The following is a 13210-nucleotide window of genomic DNA, read 5'->3' as shown; positions in this document are numbered from 1 at the left end:
AAATTGGTAAAGGAATTGAAATTACATACAATACCTACGCATTATCGCATAAAAGCTGCATTTTTAGGCACTAGGTACAATGGCACACAAGAAGTACAAGATTTAGAAATTCAAATTGGTTCATATATTGAAAGAAGAAATTTCTTAGTTGTCCCATTACAGTCAAGCGACATTATTTTAGGAATGCCTTGGAGACACCAGCATAATCCAAATATAGATTATTCTACGCACACAATGAATATTAATTTTCAAGGAAAATCTATTACATTATATGGTATGCATGCATCTAATATTTTTCCACTGCTTTCGCATACTCAAGCAAAACGTGCACTATGCAAGAATACTAAATCATATCTCATTTGGGTGAATGAATTGCACGCAAAGGAAAATCATATGCACCCTAGGCATAATGAATTTCTTGCATATTTTAAGGACTGTTTTGCAAAAGACCTACCACCAGGTTTACCTCCTTCACGTTCAGAAGACCATAAGATTGATTTAATCCCTGGCACACAACCACCTTGCAAAGCACCATATAGGCACAATCAAATAGAGCAAAAAGAAATCCAGAGTCAAGTTGAAGAATTACTAAATAGAGGCTTAATTCGACCTAGCAGTTCTCCATTCGGTGCACCTATACTCTTAGTCAAGAAAAAGAATAATACCTATCGTATGTGTATTGACTACCGAGCATTAAATAAGATCACTGTAAAGAATAGGTATCCTATACCTAGAGTTGATGACCTTATGGACAAACTACAAGGATCTTCTATATTTAGTAAAATTGACCTTAAGTCTGGATATCATCAGGTGAGGCTAGATAGAACTGACATATTTAAGACTGCATTCAGAACACAGTTTGGCCATTACGAATTCTTAGTCATGCCATTCGGATTGACTAATGTACCTGCCACCTTCAGTAGAATGATGAACCGTATCTTTTTGAAATATCAGTATTGTGTGATTGTTTTCTTTGATGATATTTTGGTGTTTAGTCAAAGTGAAAAATAGCATTATGAGCATTTATCATTAGTTTTTCAATTACTGAAAGAAAATCAATTGTTTGCAAATCCTAAAAAGAGTGAATTCTTTAAGACAGAAATAGAATATTTAGGTCATATTGTATCAAAAGAAGGAATTAAAGTTGATCCTAAGAAAATTGATGCAATATTGCATTGGCCTGTTCCTAAAAATGTACATGAATTACGCTCATTCCTTGGTCTTGCTAGTTTCTATAGGAAGTTTGTACGTAATTTCTCATTACTTGCTTTACCATTAACCAAACTTCTTAAGAAAGGAATTGTTTATCAATGGACTGAAACTCAGCAGAAATCCTTTGATTTACTGAAACGTGCATTAACCAATGCCCCTGTTCTACAATTGCCTGACTTTAACAGACCATTCTTTCTAGTTGTGACCGATGCTAGCGGATCAAGAATAGGAGCCGTACTAATGCAAGACAATCATCCAATAGCATATTCTAGTTCTAAATTGAAACCCTCTGAGCTCAAATATTCCACTTATGACAAAGAACTATTAGCAGTTGTACAAGCATTAAAACAGTGGAAGCACTATTTAATGGGTTCAGAATTCATGATAAAGACCGACCAGCAAAGCATTAGACATCTACTTAGCCAACCCCAAATTTCCGACCGTCATATCAAATGGGCTTCCTTCATTCAAAGCTTTCATCCTATTATTCAATACTAACCTGGAAAAGAAAATGTAGTTGCTGATGCATTGAGTAGAAGACCTGCAATTCATAATATTTCTATCATATCTTTTGATTCTTTGATTGCTATGAAAGATACATATCACCAGGATATTACTTTTCATTCTGATTGGCAAAAATTAGTTCAAAATAATTTCATTCCTGTTGATTCATTGTCATATAATGATGGATTTATGTTTTTTGAAAAGAGATTGTGTGTTACTATTCCATTCCGATCTTTTGTTTTGAATGAAATTCATTGTCCCCCATATCAAGGTCATAGAGGTATCATATCTACATTACGCATGTTAACTGAAGATTTTTATTGGCCGCATATGGATGCAGATGTATCTAATTTCGTTTCTGAATGTTTGATTTGTCAAAGAATAAAGAGACATCATGGTAAACAGTATGGATTATTAATGCCTTTGTCTATTCCATCTAAACCTTGGGAACATATTTCTATGGATTTCATTACTGGTTTACCAAATACTAAATCTAACCATGACATGATTTGGACAATTGTAGATAGATTTAGTAAGCAAGCATATTTCATTGCATGTAAGAAAACTTTAACAACATCACAAGCAGCACAGTTATTTTTGAAAACTGTTTTTACTAACCATGGATTGCCAAAAGTGATTATTTCAGATCGTGATTCTAGATTTTGTAATAAATTTTGGATAACACTGTTTGCAAATCTAGGCACAAAGATTGATTTCTCATCTGCATTTCATCCAGAAACAAATGGACAAACAGAAGCCACAAATAGCACCATTTTAGATCTTTTACGTGCATATACGATCTCTAAACCTCAGACATGGGATACTCATTTGCATTTATTACAGTTTGCATATAACAATACACCGCACACATCTACAAAGAAAGCACCTTTTGAAGTCATTTATGGATATAGATTATCTACACCTGTTGCATCTTTATCTAATAGAATTCAGAGTGCTGATGATATTGCTACTATGCATAATAGTATTTTTGATGAGGTTAAGGATATGATTGCTAAAGCCCAACAATCATATACTAAACAAGCCAACAAGAAAAGACAAGCCATGGATTTCAAAGTTGATGATTATGTTTGGCTTAGAATAGAAAAGTGTAGACTGCAAAGTGTAGATAGACATCCAGTTGTTAAATTAGCTCCTAGATTCTATGGACCATTTAGAATTATTCATAAGATTAATGATAATGCATTCAAGTTAGAATTGCCATCTCATTGGAAAATTCATAATACATTTCATATTAGTTTATTGAGACCATTTAGAGGCCAATTACCTATCCACCCTGTTTATGAAAATCCACCTTTATTAGAGGAAGAGACTGAAATACTTGAACCAAAAGCCATCATAGAAACTGACTACATGACCACTAGAACTGGCCGAAGGTATTCTAGATATCTAGTAAAATTTAAGAACCATCCTGTAAAAGAAGCACAATGGATGCACGCTAGAGACTTAAATGCTTTCCCCACTCTGTTAGCTCCACATTGAGCTAATAGCAATTGAGGTCAATTGCTATCCCACCCCGGGGGTATGATGCCAGGAGGCATATTCCACGGTAGATTCCGTGCCACGGTGGATTCTGTGAGGTTTTACGGTGGATTCCGTAAACTTAGATGACCGGGGCTCATACACAAAGAGGATTCTTTGTGCGAGAAGTTGATGGGGACGCCTGTCCTTTTCGGGCGTTTCATTAATTTAGTGTGTACGTGGGTGATTCCATAGCGGGTGATTCCGCAAAATGCATATTAAATTAATAAACGTTTATGAGTTTAGAGTGCGCACTCGTAATAAATTAAGGTTAGGATTTATTTCTAACCAGTTGATTTATTTATGTAGCTGAAGACTGCTAGGTATTCACTTTTGTCGGTTTAATTGTATTATTTCACTAACGATTGTGAATGCTTTAGTTGATATGTAAAGATAGCAGCAGTGGCAGAGGAAAGCATTGGAGTCTAGCGAGTATTCAACCTTTGGATTATATTTTGATAGGCGCCACGCCTATATTTTGTTATGTCTATTGAGACATTGAGTATTGATTATTATTTTGTATGCGCCTATGCACATGGATATGTTATTTCTATTTGGGCATTGAGATTGGGCGTGCCAGACTCTATGGGCACCGTCCATTAGCTTTATTTTCTTATTTTTGTAGAAAGCAAACTCAAAAGCTAAAAGCTTGTCATATTTTTGTAAATTGGGCTATTATTGAGCATGAAGATTGAAATATACATAAAATACATGCTTTGTGAAGCGCTCACACAAGGCATGGGGGGAGATTGAACCCAATTTGTCTCTTGCCTCTTGTTGTGCATGCTTTTACATTGTTTTTTGTGCAAAAAGGTAGAGTTCATTGTTCTTGGGGACCTTCCGGGATTCACTACGTGAGCATTCTGCGTCCGATCTGCGCACCATGCGTACCATTGGATCACTCAATGGAGCCTTTACAGTACCATATGCTCTTTGTATACCTAGCGTCCTGACAAAATGAACAACAAGCTCATCATCCAAGCTCTCTGAACCATGGGAATCCCCATCAAACCCCAAACAACTAGTAGATACATCATTACCATTTGACACTTTCTTCTTTCCTTTGTCTTTATATATAACACTAATAGATGCATTTGAAGATGTGGGATTACTCCTTAGTCTCCCAGACCAATGGCTAATTGTAAATCTAGTACTAGATGATGTTTTTGGTTCACTAAGGCTCCATGATTCTTGCTTTTCTTTCTACACATGACTATCATTATCATCATCATCTAATGCATCACCACTAGATATATACCAACTAATCATCTCATAAAAAATAACATCCATGCTCACTCTAAACTCATATGTAATAGGGTTATAATAACGATACCCTTTTTACTCTAAAGAGTATCCAATGAAAATACATTTTTTAGCCTTTGAATCAAGCACTGTATGTACATGAAGCAAATTTTAAACTTATAATGGCTTTTCTTTAAAGGTTGAGTTGAGACAGTGAAAAATCACGTGCTTGACTAACTCCTTTATATTTTTATGCAAGTACCAATGGATTAAGACAGAATTTCAAATTAGATGCCCTTGTTTCTTGACCATGTCACTTTTTATGTATGAATAGTCTCTATTACCAACATGTCAAGTTATCGTTGCTCCTTGACTTTGAATGAAGTTGCTATAATTTTGGCCAACTTATGATTTTGTATTGGCATGTGTAGATTTTTAAGCTCCCAAACGCTTTTGGATATTTTTCGTCAAAAAATTAGTATATAGATGATAGTCTCAAGCTCTTGGCTGCCTTTCAGTTGAAATAAAGTTGGCATCATGTTGCTTTTTTTGGGGGGATTTTCAAGTTCCCAAAAGCTTTTCAAAGATTTAAGTAAAAATTTTAAGGTTGGTTACACATTGCCGTAGATGATTGAGGCAACGTGAAGAGTATCCACAGAAACACTCATATGCTAGGTAGAAGCAAAGTTGTTGCAAAAGTGTGGCTGGCCCATTGGTTACGCTTGGAGAATGTGGGATGATTGATGAAATGTCTACTCTTGACAATTGAAGTCATCTTTTTAATGAAAAGTTTTGTCACCTTTCAATCGGACTCGGCTGTCAACTTTTCGATAAAAGTTTTAATCACCTTTCAACTCGATATGGAATTTGGACGAGGAGTCTCCCATACCCAACTCTATCGCAGCCGTTAAAAGTACGGGTCCCATCGAATCATAGACACGTCATCACAAGGTCCTTTTTTTTTGGTCGGGGGGTGTGTTTAGGCCTCTAACCGGGCCTTCGTTGTTCTTTTTTGGGGCCGTGTGTGACCGCCGGCCTTCGTGATTCTTTTTGTGGATATTCGTTATTCGCAGAATAAAACTCAAAACGGAGGAGAGCACACTTACAGAGCGAGCGAGTCACGATGTCTTGGTGTACCATCGAATCCGACCCTGGTAGGTTCTTGCTCTTCTTTTATTCTTCGCCCCTTACATCTTCTTGAGCCTTGTGCTCATCACATATGAACGTTAGAAGATTTGATTTTGAGTCCCAACCATGCGTTATCGAGTCGAATTACCTGCGTGTAGCATTATAGACGATGAGCTGGATTGTTTGGGATGCAGTTTTTTGGACAAGCTGTACACAATTGGATTGGGTGTAAAGGATTTTGTGCCCGAGTTGGACCCTGAGCTTGTAATGTGATGTCTAAGTTACGGTGTTGAATATTACAGAAGAAGTTATAGAGAAATTCCCACTGTAATTCCCAAATGGTGAATTGCAACAACATCATGACCTTATGAAAGGGAGGGATTGAATACCTAGCTAGGTGCGCCGCATTGTCTCTAGCGCAAAAGCTCCTATTGTTGAACACTATAGAAAAAACAAGGGCAAAGAGCCCCTTTTTCTGCATAGAATGTCATAAACTTATTGTGATAGGTTTCATGACATTGTGGAATTTAGTCCTACGCATTCATACACGATACGTTCACTTTCCTTGAGTGATGCCATTGCTACATGGACATTTGCTACAACTTTCTTTGGCTGTGCAAAAAGTCAATCATGAATGATGCACATGGCGTATGTACTTGGTAGCGTTTATGTGACAAATATTTTCCATTTTACTACTTTTAAATTTTTTTTTTTGTGGGTGGAGAATAGGTATGGTTTGTGGCCTTTCAAATAGAAGTGCCGTGTGGGGAGAATGAAAAGGAATGGTTAGATTCAACACATCACAAAATAAAGAAGCTAACCCAACCACTTTAGGGCATCAATGTCGAGGGAAAGAAGAGTGATGAAGTATGGTGATGTGGTGGTAAGGTGGTGAAGAACCATCGGGCATTGATGTCGAGGGAAAGGGTGATGAAGTATGGTGATGTGGTGGTAAGATGGTGAAGAAACATCAGTGGAGATAACTCGTGATCTACCTAGGTGTGCTTTGCACAATGAGATGCATAGAGTAATGCTTCATCATGAGAATGTGCATGTAGTGGGTGCCTCTTGGACAATGTCCCTCGTGGAGAAATTATTTACTTACCCAAGCACCCTTTATAAAGATGATGAAATCATGCAATGCAAAAAGAAGAAGGTACAATAGAGAGATAGGCCAATATTGAAGACAAGTGCCGAATCTTGCAGAATACCATGAAAGGATAGGAACCTTGTCTCAACTCTAGATATCGAGGCCGAAGAAGGAAGAGGAGGTTGGTATTGGTCTTTGTGTGGTGTCGAGAACCGTAGTGATAAATAAAGAGAAGGATGAAGCATCCCGACTGGAAGAGCAAGAAAGAAGTCATTGCCATGATAGGATTAAGAGAGATGCTGCATAATCCACCTTAGGAGGGGAAGCCTCCATGGTGGTAGAAGAGCAAATATTCTAGGAGGATGAAACCATGAAAGGAACGATATACATTTCATGTCTCCGGCTCAAGAAGGATTGGTGCAAAAACCCTATAGAAGAGATTCGAATCTGTAAAACAAGCGTTAGTAGCGAGATGACTGAAGAAGGAAAGACTAAGGATGTGGCCACCATTGTGTGCTTCCATCAGTAGTAGAGGTCTCTACCAATGAAACGCTTGATGTGGTGGAGAAGGAGTTCGAGACGGAGATGCAAAGGATGATTTAGAAATGGATGAAAAGAGTGCTATGGGTAAGGAGCTGGTAGACCAATCAGCTAAATCTTTAGGAATATTGAAAGATATAGGATGTTGAGACAGTCCGTATGTCACATGTCTAATAGGCCACGGGGGCAGAAGGAGCAAATGGGGTAGTAGTGGGAGGTGTAGTGCCGTAGTCCCATTGGATTGTTCAGCAAGAGTGGAGATAGTAGCAATAGTCTACTAAGGTTTCTTAGGAGGAAGACCCTAGACCTTGGTATGACACTCCTTGTTCATATGACTCGATCTCTAATAATGTGTGCAAAATATATTTTTCTTAGGGAGTTGTTGCCAGATGGGTTTTGTTTTCTTGTTTTTGTGGGAGAAAGGGGTGTCACCCTTGTTTTGGCTTGGGTTTACATCTTGAGAGTTCTTGCCACCTCGGGTTTTCCCTAGTGAAGAATGAGACAACCAAATCCCTCTTTGAACAAGAGTATGTGGAGGACTTCTTATGGATTTGATTGTGCAACCTTGCGTAACGCAATAACTGACACTCAAACTCATAGAAGGTCGGCAATTGTGGCAACGAGGTAATGTGCCGAATAAAGTGGACATATTTTTTAGATAGCTTGTTTAAGAAGAACGTAACTTGATCATTGCTCGACTTTGGTGAGCTAGTATTAGCAAACTCAGTGAGTAGTTGCTGATATTTGGCCAACTTGATTTTCAGATCATTCTCTTTCTTAATGGAAAACTCCTAAAGCTTAAAGTTGTGATTTATATATTAAGTGTAATCTTGTGCTGCATAGTGGTCAATGAGATGACTCCAATGCTTAGATGTGAGAAGAAAATTCTGTAATGAAGCAACCCCTAGATAAGCCCAACATTGGCTGTGGCATTACAGGCTCTCCATTAACGGATGTGCTTTGGGTGAGCCAATCGAGGGTTTGGCATAGGCTCAAGACCAACTACTAGGTCCCAAAGGTCCTAAGATTTAAGCACTTGTTGCATGAAGTTTGACCAAGTGGTAAATTTCGACGTTGAAACGAGTCTTATTGGTGAAGGCATTCTTGGGTGTAGTAATAAGAGTGGTATTGTTATAGGATGCGGAAGGTGGGTAGGGTGGGTAAGGTGAAGGAGTGGAGTATATGTGAGAAGTAATCCCAGAGTGCTAGCCATGCATATGGGGAGTGTGCATAGTTTATCCAAATGGGGGTATGGATTGGCTAGACATGGGTATGGTGACTGCATGAGTAGCCCATGGAGGAGAGATAGCAATAGGTGGAGTAGAAGATGGAAATCTCCATGTAGGAGTGACCCATGGAGTGTGCGAGGATGAACCATAAGCAAAGGATAGAAATCCCTGTGTTTGGAGGTTTGATGAATGGGGAGATGAGTGATTGAGAGTAGCGAGGGGGATGCCCATCACAACCGTCCCAGCGTTAAAAAAATAGAAATCCTGGCATTTGGAAGTTTGATAAATGGGGAGATGAGTGATTGGGAGTAGCGAGGGGGATGCCTATCATAGTCGTCCTAGGGTAAAAAGAAGTACTCACTTGTGGGTAGGTGGAATATGGTGTGGAGAAAGAGAAAGTGCTAGGAGTGGAGATGGAGGATCCAACTTTTAGCATGTTGGATGCGGAAGGGGAGTGCAATCTGAGGTTTTGGAATAAAGAAGAGAGGAAATCGAGGTGTGGATCAGAAGAGGGAGGGATTGAAGGGATTTGAGAAGATTGGTTTATATGCTTAAATGAACTAGAAGGTAGATATGTTAGTAGAGTATATCAGCTCATGTGTGAGTTTGAGCATGTATTATGGGCTGGGGACATTATGTAGAGATATTTTAGGCATTTTTATTGTGTAGCATTTTATGCTTTGTGGCATTTATTGTTGCCAGTCGACTAGTATTTAATGCTGACCGACTTGAATATTTTATGGCATTATTCATGCCTATATATTCTGGGCTCCTCCTCCTCAATTAGCGAGTTCACCACTCGGGAGGTCCTGTGGAGAGAGGAGCCAGTGCCATTGCCCATGCAGCCAATGACTCACTGTTGTATGCGACAGTCTCGTGTTTGATATATGGATTCCATTTCCCGAGCATACATTTGAGTTATTATGTGTATTGTGTTTTTTCTTTCCCTTTCTCTTTTGTCTTGTGTTTCAGCAGTTTATTATAACATATATTTACGCTTCCATTGTTGTACCACTTCTAATATGGTATCAGAGCTCAGGATTTGTGCAACTGAAGTTTGAAACCAAAGATACAATCCAATCATTCCTCCTTCGAGTTACCCAGACCCAGGACTAGCTTCGGACTATGCAGTCTGCCCTATCAAAGGCACATCTTGTTGGTACAGTACCCTATATGCTTTCTTAGAAGTTTGATAGAATGACCAATGCTTTACGGGCACTGACATCTACGACTCCTGTCAGTTTTCTTCATATGTCCTCGATGCTGCTTGAGTATGAGGCGACTTTGCGATTACAGGGGCGGCTTCCGTCACATTATGGAGGTTTAGGTGAGGCTCTTGTAGCTTCAAAGAGGGGTTCAAAGACAAAGAAGTCAAAGGCCTAGTGTTACCACTGTGGCAAGAAGTGCCATTTGCGGAAGGACTGCAAAGAGTTAGCGTATTCCAGGAAGAAAAAGGAGCAAAAGACGAAGCGGGATGCGGACTCCTCCAACGAGTCATCATTTGCCTCAAATTCTAACTCTGATCCTCCGGCCAACGCGCGGAAGGGATCCTTTTCTTCAGATTGTGGGAAGGGCTTGGTGGCCCCTTCCTTAACTGCTTTCTAGTGGTGGTGATGAGGTCATCCCTCAGGACTCTCCAGTGCCAGAGAGGGAGTGCGAGAGGATGGTGAGATGGGGCAACCGTGCCTCATCTATATTTCTATACAGATGTACAGGATCTAGAGCAGGACATCCTTGATGCATCGATCGAAGTTTGATAGGTACAAATCCTAGAGCTAAGATTGACATCCAGGTTCATGATGGGTTGGTTGGTTATTTGATGGGGAGGGCTGGTGGCTTTCGTCTGGTGCTCACATGAGGGGACATTTTGGCGGTCTGGCCAAAGGAGGGGGATCCATGGTCATTTATGCGTTGGGGCATTGGTGACAGGATGGTCACGTGTGCTATATCAGAGGCATTGTTGATAGACATTGAGAGCTGCTATGATCTTCTCTATCTTCAGGAGCTTGTACGAACGACATCGACATCAGGTTCTCTCCGAGGCACCTTGGTGGTGGCTTGATCACCCACTGGCTGGTTATCCATGGTTCTACTTGGTGGTTCTGTGTTGTATGGACTATGATGAGTTATTTATCATTGTATCATTGTATTGTATCAGATCACCCATGATGTGAGAGAGGGTGTTAGCAGAGTATGTCAACTCATGCGTGAGTTTAAGCATGTATTGTGGGCCGGGCACATTATGTAGATATTTTAGGCATTTTTATTGTGTAGCATTTTATGCTTTGTGGCATTTATTGCTGCCAGTCGGTCAGCATTAAATGCTAGCCGACTTGACATATTTTATCGCATTATTCATGCCTATATTTTCTGGGCTTCTCCTCCTAAGTTAGTCAGTTCACCACCTGAAGGTCCCGTGGAGAGAGGAGCCGGTGCTGGTGCCCGCGCAGCCAGTGACTCACTGTTGTATGTGACAGTCTCGTGTCTGATATATAGATTCCATTTTCCGGGTATACATCTGAGTTCTCATTTGTATTGTGTTTTTTCTTTCCCTTTCCCTTTTGTCTTGTGTTTTAGCAGTTTATTACAACATATGTTTACGCTTCCATTGCTGCACTACTTCTGACAAGATATACTTGATGAAGGATTTTTGCTTTGAGAGTCCCCTCTATTGAAGTTTACATACTGAAAACCATCTGGATCTTGCACACCAAAAGGAGAAACACCGGGAGGGTTTTGATTCATATGACTCAAAGATGTACGAATCTTACATTGGGCCTAGCTCAAATGAAGAAGATAGGTTACCAATTGTCACAAATGTCGTATGTTCAACTCAAATAGTGATGTACTGAAACCAGTCTTCCTTTAGTGGATGGGTGGTAATTCCCTGATTACAACTTAATTACAGCACGAAGCATTTATTGCAAAACTAAAAAATACAAATTAACCACTAATCTTTGGACAATGGATACTTGGTTGGCCCCATAATTGGTGCCCCTTTGGGTATTTCTTTAGCTTTATTGAAGTAGAAGTTGATTTACAATTGGATTCTTCCAATCCCCTTCGCAATCCAAACTCCCCTTGTTGTCCAACATGGCCAGTAAGTCTTCAATTTAATTTGCCCCTTGATTTGGACAATCAATTGGCCTTTACCCACTTCGAGAAGAGTGGAAATGCCTTCATCTACTTCGGACAATCTAATTTCAATTGAAAATTACCTTCAAACTTGAATAATTTAGGTCTTGGAGTTTTGAATGTGTGGTATGCTTCCTGAGGTAGCTCTGCTAAACCTTGATTTCTGCTATAAATTAGGGTTTATAGCAGGGATTTGCCCAAAATCTCCACCTCCAATGGCTAGATTGCTGTAAAACCTGGAGCAAAGTTGGAAAATGGTCTCCAATGGTGGCTGAGAAATGACCCCAAAAAGTAGGCAGCAATAGCCCAACCTCTCTTTCCAATAGCTCCAAAATGCAAAAATGAGATTTTCTTCTCCCTCCATCCCTAAGTCAACTTTTTCAAACTTGCATGGGCAAGTTTTGTCAAGTGGTAGCGTTGCAAATTGAATTCTAGCATTATTCAGCCCATTAAATTAATTTTCAGAATTTAGGTTCTGAAAATTAAAATAATAACTATTTTTGTGCCTAGAAATATAACCTAACCATCTAGTAATTAAATTGGCTAGGCCAGTTCATCTCCCAAGTGTCCCTGTGTCATTTTTGATTGTCAGATTAGCGTTAAATACCATTAACCGCCACATCTCTTCATCAAGATTAGTTTATCAAGATCCTCAAGGTGGAGACATTCGTAGATATTTTCTTTTCACCCGTGTATAATTGTGCATCCTTATACAACATTCTTCACTATAGATTTTCTGCGTCTCACTGTCTCTTTCTCTGTCTCTCTCTCTTCGCTCTCTGTTCACTCTTTGTCATGGTCATTTGCTTCCACATTGCTTCACTCTGATATGGTATTAGAGCATTGAAGGACTATTTGAAGAGGAGTTTTCAGCGCAACACAAGGTTGAGTTTTCAGCGTTCAAGTGCGAGCAGGTGGGCTGTGCATCAAAACAAGGTTGAGGCGAGCGTGGGCGTGTTTTTGCTGTTAGAGAAGGAAGAAGGCTGCGTTTTTGGCCTTCAAGTGTAGATTTTACCTTTTCATCACCTTCGGTGGGTGAAGAAGGAACGGGACGAGCGAACCTCAGCCCTAGCAGGCTGTATTTTCATAGTCAGAGGGGGCTGCTTTTTGTGTTTTGTGGAGGCATTGTAGGTAAAGATGTCTTATGAGGCCGAGACAGAGTTTCAGGCAATCATGGACCGGAAGGTGCCCGCCATCCTACCGACTCTTCCTTCAGATCAAAAGCTCAATGGTGAGAACTACCGCATTTGGCGGGTCATGATGCTTGTCATATTGGAGTCCTATGATTTGGTGGAACTTGTTACGGAGGCTATCAATCGTTCTTCTTTGCAAGATGAGTCGAGACTCTTTTCCAATGAGAAGGCGGAGTTGGCAAAGGCTCAGGCACATTGGGATAAACTCAATGCATGCATTTGCTCGTTTTTATCTCTCATGTACTACAACTGTTATCTCTCACATAGAGCATATGACAGTGGCTAGGGAGATATGGATGGAGTTGGATCGAATGTATAATCGGATGACTGTCATGAAGCGCGTTTCTTTGAAAGTGCAAATGAGGACTATGAGTGTCAACAAGTCATCATCCATGTGG

The 13210-nt window shown here is 39.8% G+C and overlaps 1 protein-coding gene across 1 annotated transcript in view; it reads left to right on the top strand.

Moving 5' to 3' along the window:
- Positions 1 to 5518: 5518 nt before the first annotated feature.
- Positions 5519 to 13210, top strand: part of LOC148028610 (ubiquitin carboxyl-terminal hydrolase 2-like) — a 79861-nt gene continuing 72169 nt past the window's right edge. The window contains exon 1 of the mRNA XM_087688885.1: positions 5519 to 5651. Coding sequence (XP_087545011.1) covers positions 5621 to 5651 — 31 coding nt within the window. The 5' untranslated portion in view covers positions 5519 to 5620. The remainder of the gene's footprint in view (positions 5652 to 13210) is intronic.

This window comes from Lygodium microphyllum, chromosome 11 (assembly GCF_053477565.2).
Source record: "Lygodium microphyllum isolate KBCC chromosome 11, Lygodium_microphyllum_v1.1.10, whole genome shotgun sequence".
NCBI classification, from domain to species: domain Eukaryota; kingdom Viridiplantae; phylum Streptophyta; class Polypodiopsida; order Schizaeales; family Lygodiaceae; genus Lygodium; species Lygodium microphyllum.
This window is presented reverse-complemented; position numbering and strand designations above follow the sequence as displayed.